Here is a 19,737-nt window from a genome sequence, read left to right as displayed (position 1 = left end):
GGTCATGAGGACTTAATTCCATAATTCGGCCCAACCTTGCAGACAGGGGTATATCAAGGGGGGGTTGGTGTCCCAGGACTCACTCATCAATACGAAAATTTAAGAGAATTGTTCGAAAACGGGAATCTTATCCTGAGATTGACAATTTTCAGGCGCCAGTGCCCAAGCATATACTAATACGGAGAATCCGAGAGGCATCCAGAGACATCTGGTGAGTTTGACTCATTCTAATCTCCATATCTGCCCAAGAGTCAATGTGTCAACCAATTCTCAAATGGACAAATAATACTACTCTTATAACCTGAATGTTTAGAAAAATGCCCGACAGAAGTATCAAGTACAATCATTTTTGGCCTTGGTACATAAGGCGGACATGCAGCACTTCCAAGGTTGAGTTGTTATCAGTCTAGTTTCGTCTTGATCTGGTTCTAGGCAACTCCAGGGCTGAACACGAACACTTTGACCTCCAAAATGTCTGTTTTACGGGATGACCCAATACTTATGTACTTGGACATCTGCACATCTGCACATCTGCACTCTAAAGACAGCGCTTGAGAGCTGCTGGTCCCGATAAGCTTATGTATTGTTTTGGAGGTGTCTTATCTTGATAACTAATAAGAATGTACGATAGCTTAGAACTTCACCTACTCTGTACTCTGTACTCTGCACTCCATACAGACTCGGAGTAGATTGACGCCAGATAACGAACCACTTTATGTTGATGCACATGTGCACAGTTGACCTTGGAACCTTGAAATACAATCAGGAATGAGCACGGCCTCAGGCTGCATGCATGGTGTTGAACAACACACCCTCACGGACCCTTATGCGGTGAAGAATTATGGAGACTCGTCATCGGAATGGACAAAAGTCCTGGGATCTCGGGGATATTTTTCCCGAACATTGAAGACGTCTGGAATGTCCACGGAGTTCCTGGTAACTGGGACTCCGTAGAGCTTAACCTTCAGGGCTGGCACTGGCACTTGCACAGTGGGACAGTCCATGTCCATTCCCCCCTGGACCATTTGACTCCAGGGCTACTATTTAGATATGTATTGAATCGGAGTGGAGTGCATTGCAGGGATTTATGTAAATAGTATGTGACGCCCCTTGAATCTGGGGAAAGAGGGTCTTTGTCTTGGATGATTTCTTGGAACAAGATGTTGATCATATGGAGCTTGACGGATCAACATTGGCCTAGGCTTTCCAACGGAGAAGCGGAAGAATATCCGGATGATCCTGAACGGCTAGAATATGGATCGGACTCCCACCGCTATTCCGGATATCCTGATATACACCCCTTGACTCCACTGTACTCTGGAGCAACTTGAATGAACTGCGTACCCCCCCTGTTCCACATATACAGATGAAACTGCACATATCATGTGGTATGGAGTATACTTTGAATCCTGATACTCCTTATACTCCATATACTCAGGTATATTAGAGTACTTCTCATCAAATCACACACATCTCAACATTAACATTTGAAACCAGCTCGTGCCGGGATTTCCCCGGCAAAAGAACGGAACTAGAAGGAAATCAGATTCCACACTTGTTCCCTTTTCATCCCAGTTTTAACGCCAATAATCCCAAGACAAAGGACCCCGGCATCCTCGCCCCAAGTTCCCCGCCCCTAGAACATTCACTAGTGGTCCATAGACCGGAGAAGAGCTGATCCATCGAGTTTTTTTCGCCCCTGTTGGGTACTCCGTACATCGAAATGGGTCCTTGATGGATCCCGCGTTCCCCACACTTGGAACGCGTCTTTCTTCCCCGGAAGGATATTTGGCGATTATGTATGGTGAGATGGAGCGAATTGAAGGGTGGAGTATCCATCCCTGTTCCCACTGAGTATTGTGGTTGGTTGATCGAATTGTTTTTTTTATTAGGAGAGAATGAGGCGTTTGGCTTGGCTTAAACGATCTTCGCTTGTACTCTGGGTACCTGGTACATCTCCCCAGGCATGTTGTTATACTCCACAATTGGGTGAGGATTTATTTTGGCTGTTTGATTTTCCGAGATTTCAAATCAATATGTAAAAAAAGGGTGAATAAAAAGGGTGAAGCACTTGAGAGTATAACTATCGTTCCAACCCCGGACCTCATGTACAGTATACTCAGACCTATACTTATCTTTTTATTATACTTTTTTTCTGCTTATCAAGTTCTGGAAGCCAAAAGACTTTGTACACTTCACCATTCACTCACTCATCGCTTATCTCTACTTAAAAACTCCCCCCCCCCCCCTCCCATCTTTCGAAAAAAAATTATCGAATCCTCTCGAATTTCTTCAAAGTCCAGGTGAGTAAATCATTTACCATTTTCATGTCTATACATTTGCCGCCCCAGCTCCGATGCCGATCCACTTGAACTTCCCTCGGGCGGTTTCGGAAGAAGTCAAGCATAGGTGCACGAAAATCAGACTGAGCAAACAGCTAATCAAAAATATTTAACCAGTGAAGCTCCCATTACTTCCAATCAAAACTTGAATTCATTCACTGAGTACCTCGGTATCAACGCTATCTGAACTACAAAGAACTCCGTCGCTTCAAGTTCAACCGTCCTCATCTCTCGACATCTCATACTTCCATACCTCATACCTCACTTACTCTCAACCCTTCAACTCAATCAAAATGGCAGCTGTCGCTACTCCCAAGACTATGAGCCCACCCACCACCCACGAAGCTCTGATGAGCTTCTCTCAGAACCTGATCATCGTGCCGGGAAACAAGTCTACTAAGATGCTCGAAGATGGACTTCCTCCTGCTCCACCACCCTCGCCTGTTTCCTTCGCTGTTGACAGTAACGGCAAGGCCTCTATCAAGCATGAGAAGATTCCCAGTCTCAGTCTTGAGTAAATCATCAACTCTTTCACACTTCTTCTCTTTCGCTTACGGGTTTGAGCATTGGAGACATACGAGGATACTGGCTGGCCCTACAATACCTCCACCTCCACATTCCTCCATCCACTATCTTATTTCACACGGCAGTTCGGGTTACGGGGATAGATTCGGTTTTTGATTTCTGCTTTCGGATTCGTGATTTCTTACAAGGGCTTGCATTAGCGTGGCGTGAATCAAGTCTTCTGACTTTAATGACTGGTTCTTTACGGATACACAAAAGGTTAGGGAGTTTGTGGTGCTGATTCCCTAACTTGAATAATAATACTCAATTCAAATCAATTTAAAAATTCATATTTCCGATGATCGAAAATACCACAATTTAGAGTATTCTATCATAGCTCTAAGCATGCTGTACTTTGTACTACGATGTACTGTACCTAGGTAGCTAGGTCCTGAATGACCCACTTTGATGCATACATTATTACGTCTTCGTGATCTCAGTCAAATTAATTTCAACCAGATCCAGATTAATTGTATGATTCACCGCTACTAGTAAGTAAACAAAGAGAAGAAAAAAACGAGCTCCAAGGCTACAGCTATATTGATCAAGGTCTAGACTCAAGATGAAATCAAGTATTGATTAATTTCTTTGTCTTAGTGCGAAGATAAGCATCGCACTCTCGAACGCTTCCCAATTGAGCCAGGCACAGTAGTACAGTGTACATACCCCTTTCTCATCACAAGTACAAGGTACAGGCGGCTCGATAGCTGTACACCAGCTGTACACCGACGAAGTGAAAGAAATTATCCCGCGATCCTATTCGTGGGGGCCGTTAGAGAACTCCTGAAAGGAAGCGCCAGGAGGAGAAGTGCCGATCACGACGTCACAGGCGCTTCTAACGAAGAACATGGCACCATCTATTGGTAGAGCTATGGTTGTACAATGTTGGCTGGGGGAAATTGCAGTATGGAGTAGATGGCGAGGAACGATCCCACGAACCAGATGGTTGAAATGAGCGAAATCTGAATTCCGGGGTATGGTGGGGATTGATTCATCACACCCATCACATTAGGCATCATTGAGGGGAATGGTTCGCAATGGCGCATGAGATTGCGCTGATTGTTTCTCGTTCTTTCTTTCTTTCTCCGGCATTCTGGTCAGTTCAAGGCAGCTCTTTATGTGGGGCGCCCCATAGGGGTAGCCGTTCGACGGGACCTGCAGCCCCAGGTACTGTCAGATTGGGTTCAAGTTGACAGCCTGAGGACCCCAATGTAAGACAGAGCATGCAGAGTGTTGAATCCTTCCAGGCATGCACCTAACAATAGAAGTTGGAAACATAGCACCGATGAATAACATGACTTCGGTCTGTATCCACCTGGCGAGCATGAAAAGACAATCATCATAACCCGAATACCCGCGGTTCGGGCGGAGGGCGAAATCCTTATCGGGGTGATCAAGAATTGATGCGAGCCTCCTCAGCCCTTTCACAAGCACGGAGCATGTGTTCTAGGATATCCAACGCATCCTCATCACCATTCGCAGCACGTCTATTCAAGTTCGCGATTTCCGCCAGTTGAGCTTCGGTACGAGCCCACGCGGTCAGTCGGTCGGCATAGTTCACATTGCGACGGAGCGTCATGGCCGTGCGCACAGTATCCGACTGACCCTTTGCATTCTTCATAGCCTGCAGACGTTGAATGAAGTTGGCTTGATGTGTGGATGCTTGTGGACGACGAGGGACGGCCGTAGAAGTCGGGGCGTGGGAGGGTGATGCGTCTACGTCGGTTGAAATAGAGTTGACATCTGTCGCATCAGGCGTAGGGTCTAGAACCAATCCCGGGTTTGAACTAGAGACGATGGTCGCTTTGCGGCCTATGAGCTTGACGTTATTGGCGGCGAGTAGCTCATACGCGGGACCCTTTCGCAGGGGCTTGAGGATATGGTTTGGATCGGGTATGGTCTCGGGATGCGCAAAGATTAATTCAGTCCCAATTTGATCAGCCCATGCGCAACTGAAGGTTTGGTTGTTGTAGGAGATAATGGGGTTGCACGTGTGTAGACCTAGCAGTTGGATTCGCTCGCTCGATAACGTGTCTGAGTTGTTGGTCTCCAAGGGCGCAAAAGAGTGTCCGTCCAGTTGATCATCTGCAACATCTTGAAATTGATCTTCGACGATGGGGTCATTTTGGTTCTCGTCATTCCGTTGTCGTGGAGGGCGGATTGGACCATTGATGGAGGTTAAATCCAGGTTTAGATAGAAGCTCTATGCAAAAGATCAGCTGTGAGACAAAAGCAGGTAGTCATGAGGGGGGGGTTTACCTCGGTCTCGGTCTCATCATATTCATATTCATACTCGTATTCACCTGGGTCCAGAAGCATAGGATCTAGAGGAGGATTCATGATTGCTAAGATTTCTTCTCCTATATGAGCTCTGAAGAGTATGTACAATGCAAGTGGAGGAGATAGGCGCGATAATACAGATGAGTCAGCAAAGGCGGTGAGGATCCCACCTGGGCAAGTGATTGGCAACTGACCAACAACCTGTAACTGGTACTTGTGCTATGCATATATCAGATCAATGGGGACCTCACATGAGTTAATGGTGGAGATTAGGAACTTATCCCTGTTCTGACGGGAATGGATTTGAAAAGTGGAATTGAACTCTATTCTACAAAGCTTTTAGTAAATACCATTATCGAAATTATCCAATGATCCAGTCATCAACTCCGTTTCATCCGTTTTTAGATCGGACTCTAGCCGCTTGTCGTGACTCGGGGTGGCGAAACATGTTTAGTTTGACTCGGATTTATGAGAAAAAAAAATGATAGGAAAAATAGGCGATATCTAAATAAGCAATCAACTCATGTGTAAGGAAAATATGAATAAAAATGTACATTGTACATTGTACATTATGGGATGCATAGAGATGGACTGGTAGGACCAAGATCTATGATCTACAACTTGAACCCCTCATCAAGAGAGTAAGCAAGGTAACGGATCACCCTTTTTTTTTCTCTTTTTCCCTCTTTTTTTCTTCTTTTTTTTATTCATTTCATACCTTAACTCCGAAATGGCGAGAACATCATGTGTTCGTAAGTATCCGAGTCTTCCGTTTTTTTTCTTAGCTTCTGCATGCAGAATAACACTCTCGGCAACCTATGGGCGATCTCATCCGGGAAATGTCTAGGCATTTCCGCAGGTTCCCGGCCTTAATGCTGACTTGGTCTTATCCTTTTTTTTTCTCCCCCATTTTTATGTACTAATAATTTGGACCCAATTTTTTATGTTAAACTGATTTTTTTATTTTATTTTCTTTTATTTACAAATCCACACACATGGGGCTGGAATCGGAAAGCCCGGTCAAAAACACTAACATGGACATAAATGTCTAGGCGTTCCCCCCATCCTGCTCTACTGCCTCATCTCTCTCGTTACTTCTCATTCCATAGACTCCTCCCCGGTACTATGCCCCTCAGCCTTATCATCGGTTCCCTGCATTGACCCTCCCGTGTCAACCGGGATCATAGAAGCTGGTCTATCCGAGTCCCTATCCAAGTCTTCATTGGCTGTCTATACCGATTGCCTGCAACAGATGACTCGCAAAGCGCAAATAACCATTCTGACTCTGTCGTCACTCATTATTTATGTCTCCGTTAATAGCATAGTCCGCGCTACTCGCCCCAACGCTTTCATCTGGTCTGCGGAGGATCGTGAGGAGTCGAGCTGGATAGCTACCTCGCGCTCCTGGTTCGACCGTAAGAGCTGCCGCTGGATCGGCATCTGCGGTGCCGCCCATTTTCAATTAGCCCACGAGCCATACGGACATCGTAACTCGGCCGCCTGGACCGAAGTACCCGACGATAATGACGAGGACGGTGCTGAGTCCTGGCGCTCATATTGGTCTAGCGGGGCAAATCAATCTGAGTGGAATGCGGATGAGTGGGCTAAGCGGGAGATCCCCGACTATGTTTTTGACTATGCCCCACTTGTTCATCTCTACTCCAAGGAACAATATTGGCCTGGTGATATCGCCGAACATCTGTACCACACCACTCCCATGCTCAATTACACCCCTATGCAAGGTCAATGGGATCATCCGACCCTCACCGACCTTGATCAACTGAATGAGTTTGATGTGAAAAATGTTTACTTGACCAGTAACGATGATCCCCAGACCCGACCACCTTGGCTGGAGGGTGAAAATAACATTCCGCAATCGAAGGGTGGAAGGAGGAAAGAATCCTGGGCGGATTGGGATAGTCGGATAGATGGTCACATTGATACGCCAGAAGAGCGTGCCCAATGGTCTGATTTGAGTCAGGTCACGCAAGATCGGGAAGACCAGCAAGATTACCAGGAAGAGTATCAGGAGGATTATGAGGATTATATGAGTGACGACGACATCAAAGAAGCATTGAAAGAGGAATCCTCACACGCCGAAGAATACTTACTCCATGAGCTTCGGAAACGATACGGGGGTAACGAGATTCAAAAACCTTTAGTCCCAGGCGGCGGAGGTCGAAGTGACGCGCCCGCCATTTTACTCGTCATGGACAAGGGCAACGGAGTCGTCGACGCTTTCTGGTTCTTCTTCTACAGTTTCAATTTGGGAAACACTGTGATGAATGTACGATTCGGAAACCATGTTGGTGATTGGGAGCATTGTCTTGTGCGGTTCCACCACGGCAACCCCAAAGCCCTATTCTTCAGCGCTCACCGAGCGGGTGAGGCATACAACTATGAAGTTGTAGAAAAGCTTGGGCAACGCGTAAGTCACCTAACCTCCTTACTCGGTTTGACTCTTCCACGTTTAATCCTAACCTCATCCTAGCCTGTTATCTACTCTGCCGAAGGCAGTCATGCCATGTATGCCACACCGGATGTACACCCATACATTCTTCCCTTGGGACTACTACACGACATTACCGACCGAGGCCCACTCTGGGATCCCACACTCAACATACACGCATATACATATGACTATGACAATGACATCCTCCGTGCATCCACCGCCAATCCTGAATCCCCTACTGAGTGGTTCTACTTCCGCGGTCACTGGGGCGATAAATTCTATGCTCTCGGCGACTCTCGACAATACCGATTTGCTGGACAATACCACTACGTGAACGGACCGCTCGGACCCCGATTCAAACATCTCAATCGACGCAAGGTGTGTCAAGGGCCCGATACGAAACCCTGTGTTATTAGAGATTGGATTGGTGAAGGAAGTCGAGATTCACGCTGGGGCTCCTCAGGGCCTGACGAGTAACTCACATCTACACGGATCAGATCTCACCAGCATCTATTTCCATTTCTTTTCATTTGGCTATTTTGATTTTACCTGATTATACCCCTGTTTGTCTCAATTATTTGCATGATGATCAAAAATGGGCAGTTTAGATCCTGCTTTGGATCCCTTTTCGCTCCTTTCTCGCTTTGCTTGGTCAAAGTTAGACACTCATGAACGACATGATACCATGATTCTACTTGACCCTCGCTTGATGCATTCCTTATGGCTGGGTTGATACAGGGCGTTTGGCGTTTGGTCTGCTTTTTTATTTCGGGTTGATTCCGTTTTGGTGCAGGTGTTGGATGAAAGTTTTATCTAGAGCTCATCAACTTGGAACCGGCGAAATGTTTGGATATATAGCTTGATAGACGTCAATCTAGTATTCCCTCTTTTCTTACTACCTAGGTACCAATATTCATCCCAAGTTATCACTAGTAGGTACGTGGGGTTTTACCTAGGCACCTGGGCAGGGATTAAGCCGAACTCAAAGTATTTTAGCATGATTTATATTGAATACATTTATGTTCGCAAAAAGAACCTTGTAAAATGCTGGTCCGAGACGCCAGGATATACATAAAACATATGTCAAGCAAAGGAAGGTAGATGCATCAAGTTATACTGATGTCTATCCCCGAATCTCCCAGAGTCGAATACGACCCTGCTCGTTAGCAACAGCCAACTGCTCCGAGTTCGGGGAGATAGCCACCGAGGAAATACGACCAAGCGGCGTATTGGAAGTAGGCCAGTTACGGTAAACCGTGCAAGAAGGAAGGTGAACTAAGAAACACAATTAGCCTCATCCCACAAAAAGAAACCAAATATAAAAAGATATATGCTTACCAAGTCTCAATGCATCACGCTTCCAACGACTGGACATAGCCAACATCTGACCATCTGGCGCGAAAACCAAATGGCTAATAGGTGTAGTAAGTTGATCCAAAGCACGCGCAGGCTCCGGGTTACGGGGGATACCAGCTTGCGAAGGACCATCCTTCTCAGTCTGGGAAGCAGCAGCGTAAGCCGCAGCCCAGTCACGACGATCATAGATATTAACGACACCACTGGAAGAACCGATCGCAACCCAACGATCACCACCAAGCTGAGCACGACCAGAGCGACCACCAAGGCTAAGGACTGTAGTTCCAACAGCACCGGCATCCACCCAGCGTGCAACGACACGACGGAGTCTACCATCCCATTCGGAGACTTCACCGTTCTTACTAGCAACGGTCATACCTTCACCATCAGACCACCAGGCGAAATCGGCAACACCGCCACTACCATCAACGCGGACTTGTGCGACCCATTGAGCGGTTCCGGAGTCTAGGACGTTAATCAGACCACCACCCTTACGGGATGTGCCGACAAGACCGATATAACGGCCACAGGGTGAGAGCTTGAAGCGTTCCATGGACTTTTGTTCTTCTTTTCGGTCGGCGGTGCCATTGACCTTGTCGATTTTGCCGGTATCCAGGTCCCAGATGTGGAAGTATCGTCGTCGACCGGAGGCGAAGATCTTGTTTCCTCCAGGTGGCGCGAATGCGGAGGTGTGGATTGGAGTGTTTTTGATGTGCAGGGAAGTGAGGAGGGGGTTCGGGGCTGGTGCGGAGGGGGAGATGTGGTGCATGAAGAGGGTTGATGCGGGACCCGAGGAGAGCAGGAGAGGGTAGTGAGGGTGGAAAGTGAGCGAGTCAATGGAGGACTAGAGGTGATTAATATGTTAGCGTGGATATTGATGGGACAAAAGGACTGAATGGTGTCTTACCGGTTGTGCCTTACCAACATCCTTGAGACGTTGGATATCTAGTACTTCCTGTCGCAACTTGCGCTTTCCACCACTACGAGCATTGTCTTCAATACGGGTGAGATCCGTAGTATTCTGAAGCAGCTTAGCCAGTGGCTGCATCGATAAGTATCCAGCCTCGTCATCCGAGTCGATCTCCTCAGCACCGGACTCAGCGTCCGAGCCCGTCTTGCGACGCTTAGCAGCCAGTTCAGGGTTCGCCCAGTCGGGAGTAGGTTGCATGCGCTGGAACTGTCTGCGCAGTCGTCGAATATATTCCTTGCCGCTAATCACATCCTCCGACTCTGCAACACGCAGTTTGCGCAATCTAGCGTGGCTGGAGAGTGAGACGGCAAGGTTCTCGTCATCACTGTCATGCCAGATTGCGGGGGCGGATTCCTCATCTTCCTCATCGGATGGTGTCTCTGCTGAAGGAATGACATCTGTAGTTTCGGGAACGACGCCTGAGTCGAGGAAAAAGAGCTATTGAAATCAACATAGTTAGAATTGACATCGAATTGAGCCGCTTCGGCCAGTTTTCCCCCACTAGGTTCACATACGTCTGCGTCTGACATATCCTCAATGTTCTCGTTCTCATCATCCTCATCGCCCTCACCACCACTTCCACTCTCATCATCGCTGAGCAGAGTGAGCTGCATACCAGCAGCACGTTCCTGTTGGCTCTTCAATGCGCCCATGAATCCTTCATCGTCACCAAAGAGCATGCGCTCGAGCTTCTTTTCAGCCTCATCCTTCTCAGGGAGATCTTCCTCGTTCGAACTGGTATCATCGTCCATGTCGATGTCGTTGTCCGAGTGTTGGTTCATTGGATCATTATCGATCGGAGGTTGAGCGGTCGACCGCTTGGTCTTCACTTTGAGCCCAGCTTTAGGCATTGTGGGAGAGCAGAATCCTAAGGTCGAATGGATGCTGCGATTTCTCGTTAGGTCATAAATCGTCGATGCGATCGGCGATCTGTAGCTTGCGGAGCGGGATTCAGAATATTTTTCGCTTTGATTTTTGCAGGGCGGGCAGAAATGGGCGGTGTGGATGTCGGTCAACGTCGGCCAAGATACTGGTGCCTGAGGCCACAATACTCGTATCCCAGACATGATGACGCTCACATGAGGCCGTTAATCAAGGAATCCTTATGTTCCGTATGTAGATTGATGAGGGATTTCAGTAGACATAGATATTTATGTACTAGACGGAAAAGAACTGTACCACAAGATTATTAAAGATGTGCAGAGCAGTATCATTCTATGAAGCTACCAGCTCGTTGATATAGAGTATCTACATAAATAAGAACAAAATGGTCGTATTTCAGAAGAACAGTTTCGTGTATGCATGATCGGATGGGACTGGGATTTTAACTAGCAAATTCCAACCCATTCAGTGATGGACTTGGGCAATCGGCTTAGACTGGCCATGCTCGTGATGACTGCTACTAGAGCCCGAACTGATGGCCTCGTAAGGGGGTACCGGTGAGTGATCCTCAGTCAGAGTAGCTTCTGAGTCCTGGAAGAAACCCTTAGGTTGGGATAATGGCAGAGGAGCTTTCTTTCCCGGTGCGTCCTCTACATCAGAATCAGATGAGTATGCCTCGTCGATACCATCCAGAAGGTTTCGTCGGTGAAGGTCATCATCATCAACAGCGTCACCGTGATCATCGTGAAGGAAGTCGTGAGACACCTTTTTCTTGATGAAAGTATCGATGATATAATATTGAATAGCGTTCATGATGACAGGGAAGAGAAGCATCACAAAGGTGATTTGCAGGGCAGTATTTCCTTCTGTCCAGCGTAGAGCCCAGTCACCGATCTTGACGATGATGGGAAAAAGTTGAATCAGGAAGAAAACACATATTTTCATAATGAGCAAACCCCAGAAGTAGATCATGGATTGCTTGAACCACCAAGCTGAGCGGGGCGGATGGCCATAGTTGCCGGACTCGATTGATTCTGGAGGGTTCGCGAGAGTAGTGTATGATGCGAGAAGATTTAGTATTCGAAGTGCAATGATTAATATGGGAATTCCTAGAGTAGTCTGAAGCGAATGTTAGTCCATATTAGGGAAATCCACAATGTCATAAGGGTACCCACATCGATCCCAAGATTCAACAAGTAAAATGAGCACGGGTTCGGCTTAAAGTCCATTTGGATCTCCAACTGACCGGCTGACAGCATAGACATGAATAGGTTTGCTAAATGAATCATGGCCGACCCAAAGACCTGCTTTGAGGCGTCAAAGGCCCATACTTTGACTGGGCGTTGAGGCCGTTCTCTCCATCGTTTGTAAACCAACGACAGTAGCGCTAGTGCCCCAAGAGCAGTCTGAACGAGAATCGAAAAGGGCCCAAGCAATTTACATTCGCCGGTATCTCCATCAAACTCCTGCATCCCGGCTAGAGAAGTTCCATGATAGTGGAGCATGTGGACATGCGATGTTGATGACGGGTCTGGAGGTGAGGTTGAAGCGATAAGAGTCGTTGACGCTTTAAAAGCAAGAGATATGGGAGAAGGATCCATGGCTGCTTATGCAAGACGCAGGTCTGCTGCGCAGATGGTCCACTAGTAGGTTTCTTCGTGTCTGGTGTGTGGGAACATGTGACGTACACCGAATTGCAAGTTTGTGTCACGTTCGAGATCTGATCGAAGTAGCCACCGGGCTTAGTGGGCACCGAGGCGTAATTTAAAGATTAAGCATGGTTTAAAATAGCCTAGCGGGCGGCAGAAGTTGTATTAAGGATTATGTTCGGAGAAGAGACTTGGGGCGATGACACCTACCATGCAATGAGCTACTGGAGGCGGTGTCCGCCCCCCGCAGCGGGATCGACACGGCCCAGGCTTCCTTGGCTGTGCTCTATACATAACGGGCAAGCAATGATGACATTACGGGGTACGGGATCTACAAGGGGCTGGAATAGAGCTGAAGTAATATGTCAGACTACTCTCATTTGGGAAGTTGGTATTGCTCATAAGCGGTGGTAGATTTGTCAATCTATAGTGAACTAGACCGGCGATGAAACAAGGGTCCAGTGTTAGTTGAGTGGATCTCAACGCTTCGCATTGCCGAGACCCTAATTTGGAATAAAGAGGCTATTGAAATGATGAACAGATTGTTCTTCAATAGATCAGATTTGTCAAACTAAACGCATCGATGACACTAGTAGATATAGATTCAATACCCGAAAACCTCCTTAGAAACTTGAACGTCATGGAACATCGATTGCTGAGCAAAAGTGGGGGGGATTCATATTGTGATCACCAGGAATAAGAGTATGTAATAGAATGCACATAGAAATAAATAAAACCTCCCATCGTGTTGGCTTCGTGCAAAAAGTCCTCGATCACGATGGAGCACCAACAGATAAAACCCATCGAACCTCCATCACCCTGCCGCTGAAGGTCGAAAATATAGAAGAAACCCCAGGGAATAAAAAAAACGCCGGTAACCCCTCAACCAAGCCGAATTCGATAGAATAGGAGAGCTGTCGTAATACCGTGCGCAGCTAAACGCTTGCAGAGGGCATCATTAGAGCGGAATATCGTCATATCATTCTATTCCATGCTGCTGTTTAAGCCGTTCCAGATTTTCTTGTCTCTCGGCGAGGTCCTCTTTCGAACGGAGCATCTTCTCGGGCTGGTGATATAATACTATTATCGGGGATACATTAGTTGTGTTCAAACAATTTTTCCCCAGGGTGAACGGATAGCCCTTAACGTACCGACCAAGTATCTGTTCTGGAAATTGAAGCCATTAAGCTTATCGCATGCCTGCTTGGCGTCGTGTACGTCCTCATATACCACAAAGGCAGTACCTTTGGAGTTGTTGGCGATACCTTGACGGATTTGGCTGCAGGGGGGAAAGATTCGATGATTAGAGATGGATCTTTAAAACGCGTGAGATATCAATGAACTTACCGAATAGGCCCAAACTTGCCGAAAAGGTCGAAGAGCTGCTCTGCCGTTACGTTATAGCTAAGGAAGTAAAGTCAGCGCCGAGTTTTGAAATTGCAGACGATATCGATATCGGCGAATAAGAGATTTGGCGGACTAGCGGAGTACCGCGGATTGCGAAAAAGACGTACTTGAGGTTCTTGACAAAGAGAATCCTATCGGGATCATATATGTTAGTATAAATTTAGATCCAGATCTCCTCCCTGATGAAGGTTTGACTTGTTCGTGTACACTAGTGGCGCTCATGTGCCCGGACATGGAGAGGGGCAAAAAGAAATTGTACGTACCGATTTGCTTCGGGGGCGAGCTTCCGGCTCATCCTCAGAGAGATATAGAAAGAGAAGTAAGAGGTTTAAAAAGAGATAAAGCAGCGGGATACCCGGGGTACCGAGGGCTTTAGTAGTGGTAGGAGGAGGAGCAAGCGCAAAGAACAAGAAGAACACGCAGAGTGCAGAAGAGTGGTCTTGGCATGGCCGAATTGGGGTTAGCGTCAATTGAACGTTGATGGACCGACGGGATGAGGTAAGCACTTTACAATACGTGACTAAATTACAGAATCAACTGGTTACTGTTATCTTAACGAATTCCCCCTTATCTATGAAGATCGTTCCAAGACTAAAATCCCCACGTTCTGTCACGTATTGTCATAGCATCACCTGCCCAGGTGGTTACAGGCTTACAGCTCGAAACCGACGCTCTCGTCGCCAGTTGAATCAACTTACCCGGGGAATTCAAGCCACTTTGAACTTCTTTAAGACACATTGAAGCTCTCCATTGGCATAATTCTTTTACTTATTACCTGAATTGGGGAAGCCCCAAGTCGCGATCTTCTATCAATTAGTCCGCAGCTTGTCCCGCGTACGCACCTTGCCCCAATCTACACTACTAACTTACTCGGCCTACTACTGTCTCCCTCTTTCACGCCTTGACATTCTCCCCTCCCGCCAACTCACCCTTTCTCGGAAGCCCTTCCATCCATTTCAACATACCTGTTATCCAGTTCGCAGGAGCTTATTCCTGCTAACTGGATTGCATTTGATTCGATTTCCTTTTACTTGCCCGCGGGCTGCGGCGCGACTTTCGGCGCCTTTGTCCTCCCGCCGCTTGACAAACTGGAAGCCCCCTCAACTCGAAGCGCATCCGCAACTCGCCTCTCCCTCTATCCCGCTTGCTTCCTCCGTCCACAATCCTTCCATCGATTATTTTGGTCCATCTTACGGTCCCTCGTGCGCATGATCTCCTGCCAGGAATGACTTTCTTTTCCTCTGCGACGGCCTCTCGCTAGTCCGTGTGGTCCAACATCCCCGCTTTGCACCCACCTACCGCAGGCGCATCCTCTCGCACCGCCGACTCGGTCTCCTTCATTTTTTTCCATTCCCGGTCATACACCGACGGCGCAAAAATGATGAGCGCCGCATCCTTCCTAAATCCTATGGGCGATCGCCTCCCTCAATACCGCACCCCGTCCCCTCCGCGACGCGCCGTCGAACCCATCACTCCCTCCACCACCACCGATTTTCGTGCATCTTGGGCCGAGCGCGCCGTCACTCGAGCTGCCAGCCTGGATCGTGACCAGCGCCCGTCCAATCACACACGAAACTCTGCTACCGATGCTAATTCACATCACCGGTCGGGCCATGGCCGGTCCAACTCGACCATTGACACACTTGCAACGATCGCTCTCGCAACGAGTCCGACTTTTGCTCCTCTCTCACATCGACCACCATCCCCCAACCCTCACTCCAATGTACCCTTGTTTCCTTCCGACAATAACTCCGAGAGGCCGGCGAAGCGTGCCCGGTCAGAAAGAGACTTATCACCGTCCCGGCCTCGAGGAATTCCACAAAGCAACAACAACCCCCACTCCGCCTTCATAGACAGCATGAAAACCGACGCGGAGCTTTTACTCAACTTCGCTCGACCCACCAATTTTCCATCCAATAATCATAACCACACAAAACGAGTTAGCATTGATGAGACTTTCAACCAATACGAAGGCGACTCAATGCGGCATAATCGGGTTGGCATCGCTGGTGGAGATTTGACGGGTCTGCAAGATGTCAAATCTTCACATGCCGAGGACGGTGGTCTTCCTCCACAATCACGGATGAGGTCTCGCTCTGATGGATCCGCCTTCCTCTCACGCCCTGCCATTCACAATGTACGCCCAACAACTAGCGCGGGAACATTGCCTCCGATTGTTTGGGAGGACGAGGGCGAGGATAGTAGCACCCCAACTGAGGTGTCTCGTTATGCTGGGCTTGGGGATCACCGACGCCCCCCCAATCCTAGATCCCTTTCTATCCCACGACACACCTGATCTTAATCCGAAAGTTGAAGAAGACAATGATGGAGAAGAGGTAGAGAGAAACCAAGCAAGTTGTGCTGCATGTCACCTGGTTCGGATCCCCATAGAAACTGAGGAGCAAGATGAAGATACTTGGATTGGCTGTGATGGGTGCAAGCGCTGGTTTCATATCGTTTGTGCCGGATTCAAGAACGACCGGGAGGTACGGACTGTTGATAAGTTCATCTGCCGTGCCTGCCGACCAGCCCACGGCCAAACAACTTTTGTCCGCAAGTCCTCGCGTGCTCGCACGGCAATTGACTATGCCGGCCTGAATCAAGGTCTTGTCAAGGCAGCGAGTGATTCCGTGGAACACCATTACCTCGAGCCCATTCGCCAAGGCAAAATCCGATTCCTACCCGAGACCTTCCCTCGCATGAAGCCAGAACTGGTAACAGCAGAATACTTCGAACGAGGCAATGGTTGGAATGAGCCTGTTGTCATCCCCGCCTGTTGGAACAACCGTGAGCCCGTTCCGGAAGTCGACTCAAGCCTGGAGACCTTGGTGTACGAAGCTTCCACACAAGAGATGTTTGATGAGCTCCTGGATCATGTTGCTGAAGAAGCGATCGATGTGAAGGAGTACCCCGAGTGTGGCCAAGATCAACTAGACATGGTGATTCCGCAAGGTCTCACTGTGCGGGCTGTCGCTGAGCTTTATGGGCCCCAAGAACGGGTTGAGGTAATCGATGTCAAGTCACAACAAGGAGAAGATAAGCGATGGAACATGCAGAAATGGGCCGATTACTACGAAAGCACCGAGCCCAACAAGCCAGTTCGGAATGTCATCAGCTTGGAGGTGTCGCAAAGCAAGCTAGGCCGTCTGATCAAGCGACCGAAGGTTGTGCGCGATCTCGACTTGCAAGATGCTGTTTGGCCCGAGGAGCTGAAGGCTATTGGAGACTATCCCAAGGTCCAATTCTATTGCTTGATGTCCGTTGCCGACTGCTATACGGACTTTCATATCGACTTTGGTGGTTCCTCCGTGTATTACCATATCCTGAAGGGGAAGAAAACCTTTTTCTTCATCCCTCCCAAGGACAAGCATCTGAAGAAATATGAGGAGTGGTGCAATTCCCCCGCGCAAGATTCAATATTCCTGGGCAACCAAACCAAGGAGTGCTACCGCGTGGATCTATCTGAAGGTGATACTATGTTGATCCCATCAGGCTGGATACATGCCGTATGGACTCCGGAAAACAGTCTGGTCATCGGTGGCAATTTCCTCACCAGGCTGAATTACGGAATGCAAATCAAAATTCTCAATATCGAAAAGGAGACCAAAGTGCCCAAGAAGTTCAGGTACCCATTCTTCCAGAAGATCCAATGGTATACAGCTTTGAGGTATCTGGAAGATGATCCTATTCCGCAAAACGTGCTGGACGCTTTCGCCCAGGATGAGAACTATCGACTTCATCGACAATATCCCATCTATTATGAGTTTGGTGAACGCACCAACCAAGAGCCCGTTGGTTCGCCTTACTACAATGCTCGGTTCTATTCTCAGGCCGAGCTGGAAGGCCTCCCAGAATTAACGAAATACCTTCTGCGGACAGCTCTCATTGCAAGTTCGTATAATGTCGATGGAGTGACAATAGAAGTACGAAATGCAGTCCGGCGCTCCATTCCAAAGGGGGTCAGCGATCCCGTGGATGTGATCCGGAGATTTGGCATTTGGGTTGCATGGAAGCGTGGCAATGAGAAGGCTCCTACGTGGACACGTCCTGGTGTCATTGAGAGCAACCCCAAAGTCTCTCTTCAAGAAAAACGGCCTGCCGGCCGGCCGAGTCGGAGATCTGAACGCAATTTGGACGCACAGCGCACATATGCGGAAAGACAAGCAGTTCGTCGACCAACTGAGGAGCCCATAGCTTCCTCCATACCTCCCGTGAGTAGCAGTCTCCCTGCACCTTCTGAGAGTGCAACGCCGGCTCCCATGGGTCCAATTCCTGACCCTACTGCTGCTCCTGCTGCTGCGGCTACTACTACCATCGCTGTTGTTGTCCCTCCTCCTTCTCAAGAGCCAGCTACCCCTAAGCCCAAGTCTGCACCGCGTGGCTCTGGGCTAGGGCCAAAACGCGTCGCATGTGATGCTTGTCGCAGACGGCGCATCAGGTGTCGCCACAAGGACGAGCCAAATGAGTGGATGCAAGGTCGACCAATGGCAATTAACGGATTTGGGCCTGGATCCGGTCTTAGCACTCCATCTTCGCTAGCTCAAGATGCTGTCTCCGCACTCAATTCTTTGGCTGCGATTGCTTCTCAGGCTGGATTTCAACCTAACGGCGTGGCTGGCCTGGAACGATTTGATGGCTCAGCTTTTCACTCGAGTGTGATGGGAGCATCTACGGCCGCCGCCAACAGGCTAAATGAAGTAAGCCCTGACGGAACTAATGGTGGTAAGAAAGGACGAAGCAAAGCTTGTGATGACTGTCGGAAAAGCAAGGTTAGTGTACTATCTTCAATCCTCCGCTTGTGTGCCCTCAACTGACTAAAGAATTAGCGCCGTTGTATTCATGATGAACGTGGAAATATCGACCCGATCAAGGCTCAGGAGCGGTCGAAGCCCCGTGGTACTGCTTCTACAAAGCGACCTCGACCAAACGAAGAAGACGGCGTCCCTACCACAGTGAAGAAGACCAAACAAGAGAGCACCTCTCCAATTTCACACCCAGCATTCTTCAGTCAAGTCGAAGGCAGAGGGGTCATCACACAAGCGATGATGCCTGTCGCAAGCTACGATGACGAGGCTATCGCCTATGGTGTTATTAATCACCTCCAGGCCCAGCCCATCAAGGATGACGAGACGCATCTCAGTCATGCTTTGTATGCATCGCCCCCTGTTTTCCATGTCGATTCGGTTGAAACCAATGATGCCGATTCGATTCCAGTTTCATCAAAGCCGACCGCCTCCTTGGTATCTCCACCCACGTCGCTGGCCGATGAAATGGATGTAGTGCACGATGGTGAGCCACTAGCGTCCGTTGAGGGTGAGGTCCCCACCACTCTTCACACACCCAATTCCAGTTCTCGACATTCATCACGTCAACCTCGACATGTGGAGCGCTTCGCACCAGAGGCTTCCACGACTCGTCCTCCCAAGCCAGCAAATAAAACAATTCCATCTACCACACGTCGAACCTCGCCAGGATTCCCTTCCTCGTCTAAGAAACCTTCATCCCGGCCGTCTTCCTCTTATGCAAAGAAGAGCTCACCCATGGCTGAACGGACTTTTGATCGGCATGCGACTACTTCACTATCCCCTCATCAATCGAAGCACTCCAAACACTTGTTCAATGAAGCAGATACCGATGCTGAGAGTCTTCGTCTCATTCGGGAGCTTCAAGAAGAGGAGTTCGGTTTACGAAGACGGCGCGGGTAGGTTGCATAATGAGAGACTTTCGATTCCATAAGATTTGACCTGCTCATGACCGACATGCTGGACTGGTTAACGTCTTATTTTCTTTTTCTTTCAAGGATTTTTTATTCCTTCTTTTTGTTCTTTTCTGTCG

General features: G+C 48.4%; 7 protein-coding genes across 7 annotated transcripts; 3 read left to right on the top strand and 4 right to left on the bottom strand.

The window, feature by feature from the left end:
- Positions 1-2,635: 2,635 nt before the first annotated feature.
- On the top strand, positions 2,636-2,860 carry N7483_009049 (uncharacterized protein; the record flags this gene model as incomplete). Its single annotated transcript, XM_057092476.1, has 1 exon — positions 2,636-2,860. One exon carries the CDS (start codon positions 2,636-2,638, stop codon positions 2,858-2,860), a length of 225 nt encoding a protein of 74 aa, XP_056943650.1.
- Positions 2,861-4,299: 1,439 nt separating this feature from the next.
- On the bottom strand, positions 4,300-5,246 carry N7483_009048 (TFIIIC subunit 6 family protein; the record flags this gene model as incomplete). Its single annotated transcript, XM_057092475.1, has 2 exons — positions 4,300-5,109; positions 5,166-5,246. The coding sequence occupies 2 exons, from the start codon at positions 5,244-5,246 to the stop codon at positions 4,300-4,302; spliced, it is 891 nt and encodes a 296-aa protein (XP_056943649.1).
- Positions 5,247-5,916: 670 nt separating this feature from the next.
- N7483_009047 (uncharacterized protein) lies at positions 5,917-8,115 on the top strand (the record flags this gene model as incomplete). Its single annotated transcript, XM_057092474.1, has 3 exons — positions 5,917-5,938; positions 6,239-7,614; positions 7,678-8,115. The coding sequence occupies 3 exons, from the start codon at positions 5,917-5,919 to the stop codon at positions 8,113-8,115; spliced, it is 1,836 nt and encodes a 611-aa protein (XP_056943648.1).
- Positions 8,116-8,761: 646 nt separating this feature from the next.
- Positions 8,762-10,815, bottom strand: N7483_009046 (WD40 repeat domain-containing protein; the record flags this gene model as incomplete). Its single annotated transcript, XM_057092473.1, has 4 exons — positions 8,762-8,913; positions 8,977-9,838; positions 9,902-10,402; positions 10,480-10,815. 4 exons carry the CDS (start codon positions 10,813-10,815, stop codon positions 8,762-8,764), a joined length of 1,851 nt encoding a protein of 616 aa, XP_056943647.1.
- Positions 10,816-11,311: 496 nt separating this feature from the next.
- N7483_009045 (STIMATE family protein) lies at positions 11,312-12,447 on the bottom strand (the record flags this gene model as incomplete). Its single annotated transcript, XM_057092472.1, has 2 exons — positions 11,312-11,965; positions 12,022-12,447. 2 exons carry the CDS (start codon positions 12,445-12,447, stop codon positions 11,312-11,314), a joined length of 1,080 nt encoding a protein of 359 aa, XP_056943646.1.
- A 1,027-nt stretch (positions 12,448-13,474) lies between these two features.
- N7483_009044 (putative pre-mRNA branch site protein p14) lies at positions 13,475-14,197 on the bottom strand (the record flags this gene model as incomplete). The annotated part of the gene is made up of 5 exons (XM_057092471.1): positions 13,475-13,575; positions 13,647-13,774; positions 13,843-13,899; positions 14,010-14,033; positions 14,166-14,197. 5 exons carry the CDS (start codon positions 14,195-14,197, stop codon positions 13,475-13,477), a joined length of 342 nt encoding a protein of 113 aa, XP_056943645.1.
- A 1,083-nt stretch (positions 14,198-15,280) lies between these two features.
- Positions 15,281-19,607, top strand: jhd1 ([Histone H3]-lysine-36 demethylase; the record flags this gene model as incomplete). The annotated part of the gene is made up of 3 exons (XM_057092470.1): positions 15,281-16,127; positions 16,171-18,671; positions 18,729-19,607. The coding sequence occupies 3 exons, from the start codon at positions 15,281-15,283 to the stop codon at positions 19,605-19,607; spliced, it is 4,227 nt and encodes a 1,408-aa protein (XP_056943644.1).
- Between the last annotated feature and the right edge of the window lie 130 nt (positions 19,608-19,737).

The sequence above is a fragment of the Penicillium malachiteum genome (assembly GCF_028827825.1).
Source record: "Penicillium malachiteum strain IBT 17515 chromosome Unknown utg000004l:1.0-4883003.0:1.0-4884900.0, whole genome shotgun sequence".
Lineage (NCBI taxonomy): Eukaryota > Fungi > Ascomycota > Eurotiomycetes > Eurotiales > Aspergillaceae > Penicillium > Penicillium malachiteum.
The sequence above is the reverse complement of the archived record's forward strand: the minus strand, read 5'-3'. Positions and strand labels throughout refer to the sequence as shown.